Source organism: Mandrillus leucophaeus, unplaced genomic scaffold, assembly GCF_000951045.1.
Source record: "Mandrillus leucophaeus isolate KB7577 unplaced genomic scaffold, Mleu.le_1.0 Scaffold5, whole genome shotgun sequence".
In the NCBI taxonomy this organism is placed as follows: domain Eukaryota; kingdom Metazoa; phylum Chordata; class Mammalia; order Primates; family Cercopithecidae; genus Mandrillus; species Mandrillus leucophaeus.
In genome coordinates, this window is record NW_012105364.1 from 14,533,765 (window position 1) to 14,552,109 (window position 18,345).

Consider the following 18,345-nt stretch of genomic DNA (forward strand, 5'->3'; position numbering starts at 1 on the left):
TTACACTGTTATCTGAATAAGTTCTAAGAAGCTCGTAAGTGGTTTAATTAAAGCAGAAATCTGATGGACCCCGTACGTTTCAATATAAAAGATATATGATGTATTAAGTATCTTAAAAGTTAAGGATTTTTCTATAGACCAGACTCGATATTATACTTTAAATAAAACCTCCACTATGCAAATTTATAATTTAAATAGCACCTATAGAATAAGACCTATTCTGTAGCCAGCATCACCCTGGTGCAATAAGGCCCAGAGCAATACAAAATTTGAATTAACTGTCATATCAGTAAGTGGCAGAATCGAAAATAGCTGAATTTGAAGCTCCCAACCATGGGGGGTCTCTTCACTCTATTTGGATACATTGCCTCCAGTCAAAACACCCATAACCATTATTTTCATTTTAACTGCTGTACTTACACTTCTTTCATGTCTTTTAGACTGAAGGAAAAGCCAGAAGATGTTCTAAAAAAAAAATACATTGGCATTTCAAATTTACATTAAAAATATCTTTCCTGTATTCTCATATCACAAATTCTAAACATTATTAAAGACATCACAGATTACACAGTATTCTGTGTCCTGGGCCTCTGATTCTTTTTAGATTATGAAAGTTGAGAGTTAATTGGAATTCAGAAATTTTCATTATTAAGTATGTAAAGTATAAATACAAGTAATTTTTTAAAAACTTTATTTTAACACCTAATACAATTGCAATTTTAAGGATTACTTGCACAAAAAAATAAACACATTTGGTATAAAAATGTATCACTTTAACGCCCTTGCCCCTTCAGTCCCCCGCCCCCTCCCTCATGAACTGCACTCTATCTGGATGCAGAAACATAGAAAGACTAATGGCACAAATTACTTTTCACCTACAGGAGTTTCTGTTTATGTACCCAGGTACTCTAGAGGATACCAGCCCACTTTATCACATGAACCATTTCCTTCAGCCTGCTGAATTAGTTTCACAAAGAAACAAAGCTTATTATAAAGGCATTTTAAAAACCATTATCTTAAATTCTTTTTAGAAGCACTGACTTATTTTTTGTGTTTTTTTGCAACCATTTATATACAGTGTTACATAACAGCTCTGGAGTACAGTACATGCAGCAGAATATACCTGTTGAATATAAAAAATTTTCCTTAAAATCTTCATCATTGGAATTCCTTGAAGTCTAAATCATAGAATGCCCATTACTTTGAGAAAATGGTTGAGGAGTACAAATGTCTGCATATGTTGGCCACTGAAATAATCCAAGGCTAACTGGAATAATATTCATAGCACACCAGGAGTGCATAAATAATTTACTTACATTATTAAAATACAACCCATAAAATTCAAGTTCAAGATCTTATAGGATTGTCTATGTAAATCCTTTAAGTGGTTGCCTGGAAATGCATTGTTTCCTCTTTCTCTTCTCTTCTTTTTAAAGTCCTATATAAAATGTTCAGCTGAAGTTTATTTCTTCCTCAAACAAAAGGACCACCTTTATTTGTGTCTGCTGCCTCTTCTCTTCATTGCAGCAGTGCACTGTGGACAGTACCATTTGCCTTTTGGTGCCTCTGTCAATCCAACGCAGCCATAATGGAACCATTCTATAGGGCACTAGAGGCAAAATTACAAAAAAACAAGTTTTCAGTACTTCTGAAGGCAAGAGAGTATATTAAAATATGCTCAGGAGCCTGAATAATCCATTTAATTTAACAATAATTGGATGCGTAACATCAGAATTTTTAGATCTAGATTATTTAGACATCATTTAGACTAAACGATAAGCTTCAGGAATGAGGAAACGAAGGCACAAAAAATTACGCATCTTCAAGAATCCTGAGGTCCATGTAATCTAGTCCCATCATCCTAATGAATGAAAATTCACTAATTTTCAACTTTCAAGGGCAAAAAGAAGTGAGATGAGTCTTCTATGTAGAAGGTAAATATATCTTAAGATTTTATGTAATAGCCTTATTTGCTGTCTCATAAAGCAGAATAAGCTGATTGTAATTAAAGACATTAATTTATGTCTTACTCCCTGGATTTTCTACCTGGGTGTTTCTATTCCTAGAAATGTAGAGAAAAAGTATTCCTCTCTGAAACATATTAAGCAGAAAACTCTTTCAAGGAAAGTCTTAGCACTCTAAAGAGCACAACTGGGAATAAGAAGAATCAGAGAAGCACGATGCTGGTACTCACAGAAATCTCATTCATCATTTTCACTAATTGTGCCAGAAGAGTTTACAGTGATATTCTTGAAATGGTTGGGCAATACTGTTTTTGCAATAACCACAAACAGCCTACAAGGGATTCTACATAGGGAAATAGAAGGAGGGTCTGTCCCCATCTACGTGAGCATGTTGCTGTGACCCTATCAGGTCTAGGAAAAGTACACATTTTAATGCACCTAGCCAACCCCCTCAATCTTCAGATTGTTTTACAAATTTAAAATTCTTGTTAATCTTAGGATCCTGTCACTACTAAATAAGGACGGAGTCAAAATTACTAGACAACAATATTCTCAGTATTGAATAAAAATACATATCTCTAACTAAAATTAAGTCTCCTAAAAACCAGGAATTCCTTCCTTTCAAATTTCCTTTACTTTTTAGATCAGAGATGGCTCTTATCAGCTGACACCTGCACAGTACAGTAAAAAATATTATACTCATGAGAGGAAGATAATCTCACATTAGATCCTCAATTATCCCACCCTTCACTTTAGCATGGTGTAGCCTGAAAGAATGAATTGTTTTAAAATTCCATTTCTTCAATGTGATAAATGAACCGGATTCTAGTAAACACAGTATTTTTTAGCAAAGGGAAAGGAGGATATTTATAATTTTCGTACAACATAACACTTCTGAGACAAACCATCTGCACAGAAAACCATAAAATTAGCTTTAAAAATTAAAATAGGGAACACATTAAGGGACATTACCCTATTTTGAAGAGGAATATTCTAGCATTAGCATAACATAATTAATATACCTGCAAACCTGTTTTCTTAGACCAAGCCATATAGCAAATAAGACAAATATTCAAGTAATGACAACCTGTGATTTTTTTCATTCCTAAATAGAAAAATTTAATACTTACATCTTGGTTATCACATCCCACCATCTCACCATAAGATACCTAGTTAAAAAAAAATTTAAATATCTTTATTATGACTATGTAACAAACACCTAAATCCCAATTAACTGTTTATGATACTGCTGGAAAATAGAGGGAAATACACTGAATATACAATTACACTGAGAATCAAGGTATAATTAGTTTTTTCCTGAAATACTCTTTTGGGCAGCATGGGGCAAGGGTGGGAAGAAATGCACAAGAATTATCTGCCCTTCAGAAGTCTGGAAGAACTTGCCATATAAATCACCTGGATGAAGGAGTCATCTTTCTGGGTAGTTCTTATTGTAAAAATTTTCAGTTTCTTTCTTGATTATTTACTTACCGAAAGTTTTTACTTCTTGGGTCACATTAGGTCATCTGTATTTTTGCAATTAATAGTCCACTTCCTTGAAACTTCTAAACTTCTCTATTTTATGTCCTTTCTCATTTTGCTTTTGCTGTTCATCACCAGCACTTTAGGGTGTAACTTGCTAATTGTTGAGTTCACTGAAGTTCTCAGTGGACTGAATAATTTTTCAGACAGGATTAACTAGATGGCATACCTTCTGATTCTCTGCATGAGTGAAAATATATTTACATGGTCCTATGCATAGAAATAACTTCTTTGAATATCAAGTTTTTGGGGGGCTCTTAATTTTTCCCTGAAAGCTCTACAGATATATTTCATCACCTTCTAGTTTTTCAGTGTTACAGAGGAAAACTCTAGGTTCAGTCTGATTTTGTTCTTTTGCAAGTAATCTACTTTTGTTGTGAGAATACAGGATATGCTTTCCTTAACCATTTGTGCTGAAAAATGTTTATCAGGTGATAGTAGAACAGCTAACAAATTGTTAAAATTTTTAAAAATCGGAATGGTAACTCACACTGTTAGACAAAATAATCTGCTGATAGACTAAGACTTAAATGTGAAGAAACTGAAGCATGCAAAGAACTAGACAAAACCACATAAAAACTAGGAGAAAATATTATACAAGACAAATTTTTATGGAAAGAAGAGACAAAGAGAAAGCCCTTCTAAGTATATAATCCATGGCTTGCTTCATAAAAAAAAGATTAACAGTCATAACTACAAAAAATCAAAATTTTAGAATTATTAAAAATAACTAAATCAAGCAAATATTTAAAGCACATAATAAAAACAATAGAAAAATCAGCCAATACTATTAGATGTCAATTCATAATGTGAAAAACAAAAATGGTCAAAAGATGTCTAACTTTAATATTAGTGTATTTAAAACAATTGTGACATAAAACTATCAAATTGGTACTTAGGTTTTAAAAGAAAATAATATCCAGTTGTTGGACAGTGTTTAGTAAACAGGTATGTTCATTAATTTTTGGTAATAAATTTCTAGAAAATACATTTTGGTAGTCTGTCAAATATTTACGCCTAATTTTATTGCTAAAAGATTATCAAAAAAATCAGATGTATAAAATGGATTACATTTAAAAAATGCCTATCGTAATATTATCCCGAATTTCAAACAAATTAAAACCACTAAAATAATCTATAGCTAGGAATTGGTTAAAAAAACTATAGTGGATGGTATAAGAGATAACTATGTGAAGATTACAAACATGATTTTAAAGAAAAACCATGTTTGGTATACCTGATTTAGAGAAAAAAGCCAGCATCAAGAAGGTATACACTGTGGTTCCTACTGACAAACTTACATACACACACGTGTGTGCATTATCTGCATATATATGTGTTATGAAATGCATGCTTACGTCTCAAAATTCATATGTTGAAGCCCTAATCCCCAATGTGACTGCAATTGGACACAGGGCCTATGAGGAGGTGGTAAAGGTTAAACGAAGTCATAGAGTGGGGTCCTACTCTGAAAAGGCTGGTGCCCTTACAAGAAGAGACACCACAGCATTCTTTTTCTCCCTCATTATCATGTAAGGACCCAGTGAGAAGGCAGCAGTCTGCATCTAGGAAGAGAGCCCTCCTCCAGAACTGAGTCAGTGGACACCTTGATCTTGGACTTCCCAGCCTTCATACCTGTGAGAAAATAATTTTCTGTTGTTTAAGCTACCCAGTCTGTTGAATTTTATTAAGGCAGCCAATGTGCACGTGAGGTATATGGTAGTGGTACATCAAAAATGTTTAGTTACAGGTTGTATCTGAGGGTTAGGATTATGGGTAACATTTTTCTTTATACTCAGTATTTACAGCAAATGTCACTTTTGTAAGAAGGGAGAGAAAAGTATACAAACAAAGCAGGGGTATTTTAAGTGAGTTTTTAAAAATGCTTAAAAATGAAATAGTTCTCTTTCTTCCAGTTTATTCAGATTATACTTTTATAGACATATACCAGACTTTTACCTGATTACAAATGCAGTATCGAGGTTCATTTGGGTCGTAAGTCCAATCAACCTGACTGTTTGAATCAGATTCTGGCACTACAGTTGTTTGTTGAGAGATTTCTTGTACAACAGTTGATGATGAAGAACACGATGATAAAGAAGAAGAGGAGGAGGAAGATGATGACTGTTGGCTTGAAGACTTGTTGTTGTTTCTGAAAAAAATAGTATAAGTTTTATTTGCTCACCATCCAGAAGTTACCAGAGAATAACTCCTTAATAAATAGTATAAAATGAAATGACATCAAATGTATAAATTAAAGTCTAAGCTAAAGTAATCTGGATTTACCAATGACTTAAATTATAGGTAGTACTGTGAAGAATTAATATAAATTTTGGCTACTTTACAGACATTATTTGTATTTTTAAGTAAACTGAATACTCTTCATCAAAAGCTAAAGCACATATACACAAAACCATGTGATAAAAGTGGTTATAACCATCAATTAATGGGTGAATACCTACCACGAGTATGGCAGGGAACCAGGACTGAAAATTCACAAGTAATTTATTGCTAAGCCATATGCTATTTTAATTCTACAAGTATAGAACTTTATCATAAGAAATTATATTAAACTTGCACCATTAAGATGAATTAATTTTTAAGATGTTTGACATTTCTGTCATGGTTATTTCATATTGATCATTCTTTTAGGGATTAATTCACAAAAAATATAACATATTTAAAAATACAGAAAATATAACTACTAGGTAACTAATTATTTTGGCCTAGCATTTGAACTTTCATTATGTGTAAACATCCAGGATATTCAGTTACCTGGGATTGACAGTGATAAATGCTATTAAGCTTTCATATTCAAAGCTTATAAAATGATCCCAAGTCTCATATACAAAATCTAGGGATATTTTCATACCATTCATTTTTGGGGCCCAAGACTAAGAACTAAGATGCTTTGCTTACTCTTCATCAAAATGAACAATCTTGTTTAAAAAAAAAAAAAATCATCACCAGGATATAACTTGCTTTGCATTAATTTACCTTGACATACATGGCAAAATAAAGGGTAATAAATGAAAAGTAGTTCCATAAAATGATTTATCTTAATGAATAAAAGAAGATAAACGGAAGTCATCTATTAACAGACTCAATTTAAGACTCTAGAAAACTTAAAAACAACTCTAATACTTTTTAAAGACTTGACCCCTTCAAAGTATGGCACTATAAAATGAAAACTGCATGTCTCCCCACCTCTGCAAGGTTCATTTTAAGCCGTTATATCCTGCCTTTAACACGGAGAGGCCTGGCTGAGGTGTCAAGTAGGCCAAGCGCCCAGTAAAGGGGTAGGGCTACTGTACCAATAAAACTTACTTGCTCTTTCGACCACTCCGTGAGTCCGCTGCTGATGAACTGGCATTCTGTGTTAATGTTGTCATAAGTGCCGAAGATGATGAATAGCCAACTGTTTCCCTGGCCATTGAAAATTCTTTTCCCAGCTGAAAGTCATTATTCTTAAATGCTTCATAACTGGCTTTTAAACTTGATGTTCTTCGTCCCTCCTTCATCTTAAATAGACATTCATTGACAGCATCAATATATGTAAATATGTAGATTTTCTTTTTCAAGTATTACAAATTATAGTTTTATTTTGGTTTATCAAATATTAATTTATATTGTTTAAACTATTATTTTCATCGCTGGCCTTTAAGTGTTTTTTTTTTTTTTTTTTTGAGGTGGAGTTTCAATCTGTCACTTAGGCTGGAGTCTAGTGGCATGATTTTGGCTCACTGCAACCTCCACCTCTCAGGTTCAAGCAATTCTCCTGCATAGCCTCCCGAGTAGCTGGGATTACAGGCACCCACCATCCACCCAGCTAATTTTTTTGTATTTTTAGTAGAGATGGGGTTTTACCATGTTGACCAGGCTAGTTTTGAACTCCTGACCTCAAGTGATCCACCTGCCTCGGCCTCCCAAAGAGCTGGGATTACAGGTGTGAGTCACTGAGCCCGGCCTAACCTTTTTTACGAAAAGATTTAAAATAAGATTTTACAGTTAGAATATAAACTATGTGATGGGCGACTTCTTAATTTGGAATACAGACAAACTATACAGAAGTGAACAAACTCAAGATGACCTAAGTCCAAGGCTACATAGGAAGCCGTGGAACTGGCAGAAGGAACAAAGAACTATGCTAGCACGTGCTGTGGACAGCAGTCAAGAACACGGGCAACATGAGGAGTTATTGTGAGAAGGGTCTGCATATAATCTGCATGATAAACCTATTTTTTAGTTTTCACTATCAATCAGGTAGTTTCTCTGTATTATTTCATTAAATAAAATTTCAGATACCATGAACCCATGACTTAAAAATGAAACTATACAATGTTAGAAAACTATTTGTTCACATCCAGTTATTTCTATTAGGTTTCCAATGATTCCGACAAAATGTAACATTTTGTCTTTAAACCCTTTACTTGTTACCTGAGCTGTTGCCTGAACTGCTTGAGCAGCTGCCATGGTAATTGCCCCTGCACCAGTTCCTGTAGATAACGAGCCAATGTTATAGGATCCCAGAGGTTGGGAGGAATTCACATTGTAGGCATTGTTAGAAGAGGCTGTGGAATTGTTATTTCGACAACCTGTGTAGATGTAAAAAAGAAATAAAAATAGTTGCAGAGAACATAATGTCAGTGAGTCTAAATTACATTATTTCCCAACACAGACATAAAATTATTAAAATTTGTCATGTCACTTGTACATTAAGTCAACTGAATAATGTATCTGGTTTTCCTTTTTCTTCTTTCTCAATATGTATAATTTAACCAGGTAGAGAAACTGTACGATTCATTTATCCTGAAAGATTTTATTTCCCCTTATTCCAACACAAACAAACAAAGCAATCGTATTTAAGAAAATTAACTTACCTAGTGTATTTTCCTTAGAGGCATCTGACGTAAGGGTGGATAGAAGAGCTTCAGATTTAAACTTCTTTTCAGGAATATGATCTGTTGTCGTATGGTGAGAAGTTGGATTATATTTCCTTTCTAAATATAAATAAAGAATTCACGTGTTTTTAAATTTTAGAGAACTATGGACAAGGCATAATACTTATATCCAGCTATAATGTGAAAGAGTATGACCTGGGTTCCTCATAAAATACAGAACATGATGCTTCCTCAGAAGCCAGGACAAGCAGAACTCTGTGTCACATATTTATTAAGAGTAGACTTCTCCACCATTTAAAAAACTTCAGTAGCGAAGTACTAAAGATAACTCAAGATACACCATGGGCTCACATACAAGGTGAGGGAAACTTTGTTTTCAAAACATCATCTACCACTTAGAATAGTGTTTAGTCAACTATCTTTTCCCACCAAATTGATGTGTCAAAAGAAGCACTGATACAGTCATTTTTTGACTGTATCAACTAGCCAGCAGTCATCTGACTAACAATTCATCCACTCACTGACTTACCAACCATTCAGACTTAATTATACGCCAAACATTAGGTTAAGCACTGGAGAAGCAAGGATAAAAAAGACAAAGGGCCTATTACAAAATAGTTTATTGTTTGGCTCAGTTGAAAAGCTCCCTAAGGAGAACTCTCAGTTGAAAAGTTCCCTAAGGAGAATCAGGTATGTGTATGAAGGGAATATATGTTATTACAATATATGCTTAGCTCCCTAAGGAGAATCAGGTATAAGTATGAAGGGAATACATGTTATTACAATATATGCTTAGCTCCCTAAGGAGAATCAGGTATGTGTATGAAGGGAATATATGTTATTAGAATATATGCTTAGCTCCCTAAGGAGAATTAGATATGTGTATGAAGGGAATATATGCTATTAGAATATATGCTTAGCTCCCAAAGGAGAATCAGGTATGAGTATGAAGGGAATACATGTTATTAGAATATATGCTTAGCTCCCTAAGGAGAATCAGGTATGCGTATGAAGGGAATATATGTTATTAGAATATATGCTTAGCTCCCTAAGGAGAATCAGGTATGTATATGAAGGGAATATATGCTATTAGTACTATACATTCTCCCTCTACACATTTAAGAGGAAACAGAATACTCATTTCCGAATCACCTATGCTCTCCTCAAGGAAAAAGATAAGTCTACCAGTACTTGCAATAAAAAAAAAAAAAGAAGGGATTTACTTCTCAATTGGTTGTGTAGAGTTAAAAAAAGAGAACATACAGGTGATATAATAAGGTTTTCATTGTTTTTAAAACTTAGCTGCACTACACCAAACTTACTTTCCACTGGAGTATGTGAATGAGCATGGTGATTGTTCACTGGCTGTGAAGGAGTGTCTAATTCCAAAGATCCTAAAAGAAGAGAGGCACAGAGATACACCACCATTAAATGTCACCGCAGAACTTCAGATGTCACTCAACTACAGGCAATGAGTTCCCTTACCCAGCAGAGGACTAGCAAGTTCTGATGCATATGCCTGTATTATTTTAGCCAGACATGTTAGAGGATCACCACTGTCCATCCCACACTGAGTATATCCTCTCTCTAAACAATAAGTTATCCCTTTCCCAATATTTACCTTAAGTACAATATGGCTCAAGGAATACTCGTGTCTAATTAGGGAATTCACCACAGTGGGTGGCATATAAATGAATGAATGGACATTGTAATCTCATTACTGGTAAGAGGCAATCTAGTTTTACTGACTTGAAGATGTTTTAATGGGAGATTCTAAAGTTCTATGTGATGGGGGACATTACTATATGAAAAAAATTATTTGACCATTAAAATGACATTATGGTAATAAAGACTTCCTAAAAGAAGTGAGGGATTTGTTTGCAAAAAGTGAGGAATAGAATTTGTAACACCAAGCTTTAAAACACCTCTAAATAAATTTTTCTGGGTTTATTTTTGATCCCTTGAGATGAAATTATGGCAGGGCACAGGGTGGAGCAGTTTTTATAACTTGATCCAATTTTGTTTCATATGTCTGTGTCCTTAGAGAGGATGCTTTAGTAACCTTCCTGCAGTACTGAATAGGCATGAATTATCATTACTCACAGCTATCATCAGCATTTTTTAAAAATCAAAGCAGCTACAGAATTTTTAATTTTGTCTCAAAATACTTATTATCTTTATATAGGGTTCCTCCAGAAGAAAAGTATCACAAATAAATAGATGATTATCTAAAGTGATGCATCTACTTTTGAACACAAAAATGCAACTATAGACACCAAGACAGATCTGTGATTGGCTTCCCTAGCTGACTTCTAGTGACTATATAGAGAGATACATAGATTGGCACTATAAAGAAACCTTTCATCTGTGTGTAGGAACAGGTATATATTCTTGCTGTTGAAGTGCATCAAGAAAAAATATGTTTGAAAGTTTTAATTAAATTCTAGTAGAAATTAGCCATAATACTAACTTGGTTCAATTAACATCCAGTGAGTGCCTACTCTATACCAAGTACCACACTAACTGCTTTTATGTATATTACCTATTTAGGTTGGAGGAAATGCTAAATTAGTCAAGGAAACAGTGCTCACGCTTCCATTTTTGGGAAGACACACCAAAGAAGTGACAGGGGTAAGTTATAGCAGGAGATCAAATAGAGCCTTGCAAAGAAATATTAAAATGGTTTCTTGCTGATAAGGGAAAGAGGGAAACACTTCTTTAAGAAAAAGAGGTAGTGTTATGAAACCAATGGAATCTTTTTCAGTATATGCAGTTAAGGAAAAGCCATAAAACAATTCTTAAGAAACTAACAACCTTCCTCAAAGCTTAAGTGTATAAAGAGGCAGAGTAAAGTCAACATACTTAATGCAAGATGGTTACTTTGTGTCCCGATGGTTACGTTTCTTTAAATTTGTTCTTACCACTCAACTTACTAATATATGTGAATATAAAATGATTTAATATGTTATTTCATAAAGAGTGAGTGGATGATATCCTATATTATCTCTCTCAGTATCCATGACCCAAACATTTCCAACTGCTAGGGTCCAAGCTATCTGACCTGGATGCCACCATCCACTGAAGGGCAGGTTTCAAAAGCCTCTGTGAGACAAGGTCTTCTCAGTGATTTGCACATGTACTGTCCAATATTGATGGAAAACTGTAAATTTTACTTACGCCTCTCTAATATTTCTGTAATTCCAGCATTATCAGCTTCCAGCTCCATTTTAAACTTAGCCAGTTCCTGATCCAGCTTTCTCAAGTGTCGATCTACCTGTTTCAAAGAAGATCAAAGATAACCACCAAAATTTGGGACACTGTTAAAGTGTCAGTTTAATGAGGAAACCTAAATCTTTGTTTCTTTTAGTCAATCTGCTTAGTATCCTTGAGCAAGTCAATTAACCTATGCCTCAGAGGTTTTTAATCTATAAAATGAGGGTGCTAGGCTAAATAATCTCCGAAGTCTCCTTTAATAAATTTTAAGTTCTAAGACCCAGACTCTCAACTTGTTAGGAAATGTTCTATACTCCATTTTCAGAAGTAAGGACATGAAAATTAAAGCAAAACTGATTAGGGATTAGAGAATGGGAGGAGGGGATGGTGGAGGCTGGTCACTTTTCATAATACGCCCTGTGATTACTTAGAGCCTAATCTCCTCCTACTTATAAGGCCATCATCCACACTGTTACTGTCACACGATAAAAGCTATTATTTAGAATGATGAAAGATCCTCAGTCTACAAAGAAGTTCCTATATTCTATACATTTATTTCTCTAAGGCATGAGAGTGAATCATAATGCTTGTAAACACTTATGTGAAGAGGTGAAACAAAAGGGGTTGTTAGTCAGAAAACTCCATTCCTCAAAGGGCCTGGTTAAAATTATTTTATTTAAAATACAATTTCCCTAGTTAATGTGGCAAAATTTTATTTTGTCACTGAGAGATCTTTTGACTAGTTTCAGAAAATTGTATGACGCCTCAAGCTAACAAAAAAGTCTTAATGTATTTTTTAAGCTTAATATTAAATTTTTTAATACTTTTTCAAACTACTTTGAAGTGAAACAAAAAAACACACAAATTCTTTGAAAAATATTCATGTCACATTATTGACAACATCCTTTTCCAAGTCTAGTTTCCCATTGGATTACTGCTAGAATTAGAAATAACTTTCTTACAGATATCAAAATGTGCTATGATACTGCATCAGGGCAACATTGTAAGTAAGGTTTAGAATTAAACCATGTATAACTAACATGAGGAAGAAGGAGAGAAAGGTAGCAAAACACAACGTGCATGGGTTAGATGCCTACGAAGAGCAGGTAATGTGCTTGGCGCATCAGATGACCTATCTTTTCTAATCCTCAAGCTGATCTTTTGAGGTTATTACTGTCTCTACTTTATAGGTGAAGAAATTAAGGCTCAGAGGGGTTACTTAAGTAATATGGCCAAAGTCATACAGCTAATGCATTACAGAAACCAAATTTAACTTTATTTGTAATGAATTGTGCTTTGCCATTTACCTGACATTGACCTCTGAACTTTCTGCATGCAGAAAACAACTGTTTTTATTTTTTGAAAAACATTCTTCAGAATAATATAACTCAAGTATAAAAACTAGTAATACTGTCCTATTATTTGTATTTTATATATTAACAACAATCATTAGGGTGTTGGTTTGTGATTTTTCAATAATTGAAAGCCAGTTTTCCTTCTACCTTTACACACACATTACTTTTCAGAGTTCTAGAATATTTAAAAACCTGTATCATCACATATTATGGATCCTTGCTCCTATTCAAAGAATCTGCAGGTAATTGAGCATCCTTTAATGGAACCTCCCTTCCAATAATAGTGCGAACACAGACGTCTGTTATTTGAGCATACCTCTTTCATTGTCAAAATTTAATCTCAAGGGAAATCAGAAAAAATATTCATATTTAGGTTCCAAGACCGCTAATGCAATGAAAACACTCCACTGCTTTTTGTACCTACAATTATACTAATAATAAATATTGAGCTATTATGTGCTTGGTGCTGGATTAAATGAAGGATATATGAAGAATGGAAGAGAATTGTTGCCTTTATAGGAATTAGAATTTAGCTGACAAATCAAGATTTACATATGATTTTTAATATAATAAGGGATAAAAATATAGTCTAGATGTCACAAATAAGCAACAGTTCAAAAAGAGTCAAAAGTTGTACATAAAAAAATAACACTGGTAGACACAAAGGAGGTATGAATTAGTTAGACAGTAAAGATGGATTGTACTCAAATAGAGGGAAAAAAGGAATCACAATAAAAAATGTATAGAGACAGAAAGACAGACAATATGCTTAGTGAAAAACAAAGTATGATGTAGCGTGTAATATGTATATAAAGCACAGTGAGCAAGAATGTTAGGTTGAGGGGGTAGGGTTAGGGTGAGATACAGACTTTTTCATACCATATACATTACTCTAACTCACTTCACCTCTGCATTTAAGGATTGTTTCATTTTATTAAATATATTGATAAAGTTCATTACATATGAAAATGTGAAAAATAATGACGAGACTTTCAATACTAGATAGCTCAGAAAAGGCACTAGAACTTAAAGGGTTAATAACTCTAAAAACCAAATTCATAGTTAAAATAAACAAAGACAGAAAAGCCTTAACCACTTGTGGTAGGCAGCTTTAAAAGACGGCTTCCAGTCATTCTCACTTCCTCATATGTAAAAGAGATTATGAACTGATTATTATTATAAACAATTATTAGGCAATAAGAATTATTTTTCTATTTATCACTGCTGTACTAAATCAAATTAGAAGTTGGAAAGTACCACTGACCACAAGAATTAACTTAAGCTATAAAGCACTAGGATATTTAAACAATATTAAACAGCAATAATAAGAGCTGCGAACTTGCCTCAAATCCATCATGTGCATTCCCTCAACCTACATGATTCTGAACAGTTAAAGCACCTCTTACAGGGGATCACCATGTTGTCCCCATAGGCATCAAGCAAAGCAAGGACCTAAGTTACCTCACCCTTCCACAAACATCTGCTTTCATAACACTGATTTACTATAGTAAAGAGGGTACTAATCCAGTTGAGAGATTTTTCCATTAGCCACAGATTCCTAAGACAGGGCTAACCACAGAGTCTAATTATTCATTTTTTTCCCAGTTAATGTCAACAAGTTTCCCTGCCCTATAACCCCAAATCATATCTACAACCCCAAATCATAACAGCTTTAAGTTTAAACTCCTATAATTTTTCTAGCCTCTTTAAAGACAAAGGATATTCTAGCAACATTACTTGTTAACATACTCATGATCACAGCAAATTTAAGTCATACTTGGCTCCTCTGCACAAAAAAAAACAACAAATCCTTCATCCTATATTTGCATAGAGCTGTAATCTGTGACTCTTTCTTTTTTGATTCTCTGGTTTTCCAATATTCAAATTTTAAAGTGTATCACAAATGGACCCAAACACAACTAAATACAGCTTTTTTAAAGTCTCTACATGATCTACTGCTTCCAATACAATCAATTTATAAAATTTAGATTTCTAGCTTGCCCTTTCGAAATAGGCAATCAAGTCTGTTCCATTCTAAGTTGAAATTGACAGCAGTAAGTTAAATTTCTATCCATGAAAGGGTCTGGTAATAGCGAGTAAGGAGGGTAAATTGGGGAAGAAAAAGAAACCATGATGGCAAAGTATTTCTCAGATGATAGGTCATGAAAATGATTCTTTATATCTCTAAATTACATTTAAACTAGATGAAAATGTGACCTATCGTTATGCTGAAACAAATACTTGAGAGGCTTTAGCATACAACTTTGTCTAATCATCTTCCTGAAAGACAATAAAGACAGGACAGAAATCAAAAGGTCAAACTCACATAATATATTTCCTTAATTAGAGTATCAGATGAAAACTCTCAAATTTATAGGTAAAATGTGCATCTGAAATATAATCATCTCAGGAACAGGCCAGGATATAAAAAAAGAAGCAAGTTCAAGGGTATTGAGCACTACAAGAGACTGCTAAAATCATTCAAGCATCAACTAAAAGCTCAAATTTTATCAGGGTATGTATAAATCAACTTTATTAGGTATTGCAATCTAATACATCCTTATGACAGTGACATCTGGCTGAGAAACACAAATAAGTGTTTAACGACTATTTATGAGTATCAGGTTTCTGGAAGAAAATTATTTTAACAGGATAGATTTTGTGTATGTTAGTCAAATTTCACTAAAATGGCTACTAAAATAAACTGTCAGTTTTACCGGACCCCTAAAACAAATTTCTTCATTTGTTGATAATACGTAGTTTGGTTTATTCCTTAATAAAAGAGGTGACCAGTGCAGTGATGGTCATAGAAAAAAAAAAGTTTACTACTGGTTTAAAAGTAAATAAAATATTTCAATGAAAAAGATACAATGCAATGCAGTGCCATATAAAACACTGAGGGACAAAATCAAACACAATTACATACTATGGTGACGTACCATAAATTCTGTAAAAGTAATACATGCTTGTCTAAAATTCCTATAATATAATGTTTAAGCAAAGGCATACATACACAAAATCTCCTTTAAGGTCTATACTCCATGCCTCTGTTTAAAGTCCTTCACTGGCTTCCCACTGCTTTAGACTAAGACTCACTCTCCTCCTAGATTGGCTCGCAAGGCCCCCATACCTTAGTTCCTGCCTGCTTCCTTTCACGCTGCTCCTTTCCCATTACAGACCACAGACCAACCACCCCGGCCTCTCTCTTGGTTCAACATGCCAAGTCTTTTCCACTCCAGACTTTGCACTTGGTATATCACGTGCCTGAAACATTATTCCCTTAGCTTTTCCAACAGGTGGTTCTTTCTCATTTTCCAAGTACCACCTCAAATGTCATTTCCTTAGACTACATTCTTAACAGCCTTCACCAGTTATTCACTTTTCTCTCCCTTTCTCCCCCTTCCTCTCTCCTTTCCACAATGTTTATTTCCTCCTGTGTACTTATCAAAATCTAAAATAGTCTTTATTTAATAGTTTGCCAGGCCGGGCGCGGTGGCTCACACCTGTAATCCCAGCACTTTGGGAAGCTGAGGTGGGCAGATCACCTGAGGTCAGGAGTTCGAGACAGCCTGGCCAACATGGTGAAATGTCATCTCTACTAAAAACACAAAAATTAGCTGGGTGTGGTGGTGCATGCCTGTAATCCCAGCTACTGGCTGTGGCATGAGAATCACTTGAACCCGGGGGGCGGAGGTTGCAGTGAGCTGAGATCGCGCCATTGCACTCCAGCCTGGGCAAAAAGAGTGAAACTCTGTCTCAAAAAACAAACAAACAAAAAACATTTTGCCTCAGCATTGTCTGTGTCATTATTGCCCACCTGCTACCTGTGACTGCTCATAGCTGGAGCTCTATAAACACTTGCTGAATGAATGAAAGTCATACTCTTCCACGTCATACTCTCCCACTATATAAAGTTGTACAAATACAAGTATATCACTGTTTTTTGGGTAAAATATATCAGAACAGAATTTACTGTAGTTTTACATTTACATTATGTCCCATCCACTCCCCTCTAAAGCAGACTAGTAGTCTCAGTTCTCAGATGTTATATTTTATAGGAATGCCATTTCTATTATTTATCAACTTACATTTGGATGTTTACTACTGTTATTTCAGGGAGAATAACTAATTTGACAGGGTAACTCCATTTAGTGACCTCCCAATTGAACAAGTCAGTAATTCCCTTATATCTGACTCTAATTACATGTAAGGGTAATAATGTAAATTTCTTTCCCTCAGGTATAACGTGCCCAAATATTATAAGACGCTGTGTTGATATGTGCTACACAAAGCACAAGTTTTCCAGGAAGGTACATAATTGTTTTTGACATTTTGGTAATTATGTATTCATAAGTGATGTTAGTATTTTACTTATATTTGTAGTATCAAATTAGTAAGTTTTCCTCTTAAACATATTTCATCTAAAAATTTACTTAGTATGCAGGTATTGTAAAAATCGTGAAGGCATGAAAGAGATGACTAAGGTTTGGAAGACACTGGATTAGATTACCTTGGAAACCTTTGTCCTTCTCTTCATTGTTTACTTAATCTACTATGTCAGGCTCTTCGGGTACAGAATGACCAAAAACCTCACCTACCCTCAGACCCCTTGGTCAGGAGAGCTAATATTTTTTATTTTATTTAAAAAAAAAAAAAATGGCCGAGTGCGGTGGCTCACGCCTGTAATCTCAGCGCTTTGGGAGGCCGAGGTGGGTGAATCACCTGAGGTCAGGAGTTTGAGACCAGCCTGACCAACATGGTGAAACCCTGTCTCTACTAAATATACAAAAATTAGCTAGGGGTGGTGGTGTACGCCTGTAATCCTAGCTCCTCGGGAGAATGAGGGAAGAGAATTGCTTGAACCCGAGAGACAGAGGTTGTAGTGAGCTGAGATTGCGCCATTGGACTCCAGCCTGGGCGCAAGCGCAAAACTCCATCTCAAAAAAAAAAAAAGATTTTTTTAGGGAATATGTTAACTGGAGGCCCAATATTTTCATTACTTTGAATAGTAAAATTTACTTCACTGTTTAATAAGTCTGTTTTTTCATTAAAGGGGAGCTCTTTTAAAACAAACAAATTAAAACTAGGAAGGAAAAAGTATTATAAAGTTGAAGATATTTTTAGTTAAAATGCTCAAAACATACATATTACTTATTACTATAAGTTTTTATTGCAAAAAAATTCCCTTTACTGAATGCTCATCTGCAAATCCTGTTTTACAAGAACTTTCAAAATGAACTTATATATCAGACAAGGAAATCTATCCAAATTGAAGACAGTAACAAAATTATGAGAGCAATTTAGTAAGAGGAAAACCAAAAAGATTGGAGCAAAGAAAAGGATCATAAGATTGGGTGTTTTGTCTCTCAA

At 34.4% G+C, this 18,345-nt stretch overlaps 1 protein-coding gene across 1 annotated transcript in view; it reads right to left on the reverse strand.

Moving 5' to 3' along the window:
- Positions 1-674: 674 nt before the first annotated feature.
- ING3 (inhibitor of growth family, member 3) overlaps positions 675-18,345 on the reverse strand; it is a 28,389-nt gene continuing 10,718 nt past the window's right edge. Inside the window, exons 5-12 of the mRNA XM_011995977.1 lie at positions 11,585-11,681; positions 9,730-9,801; positions 8,387-8,506; positions 7,944-8,101; positions 6,834-7,027; positions 5,466-5,658; positions 3,095-3,133; positions 675-1,609 (exon numbers count right to left, since the gene is read on the reverse strand). Coding sequence (XP_011851367.1) covers positions 1,493-1,609; positions 3,095-3,133; positions 5,466-5,658; positions 6,834-7,027; positions 7,944-8,101; positions 8,387-8,506; positions 9,730-9,801; positions 11,585-11,681 — 990 coding nt within the window. The 3' untranslated portion in view covers positions 675-1,492. The remainder of the gene's footprint in view (positions 1,610-3,094; positions 3,134-5,465; positions 5,659-6,833; positions 7,028-7,943; positions 8,102-8,386; positions 8,507-9,729; positions 9,802-11,584; positions 11,682-18,345) is intronic.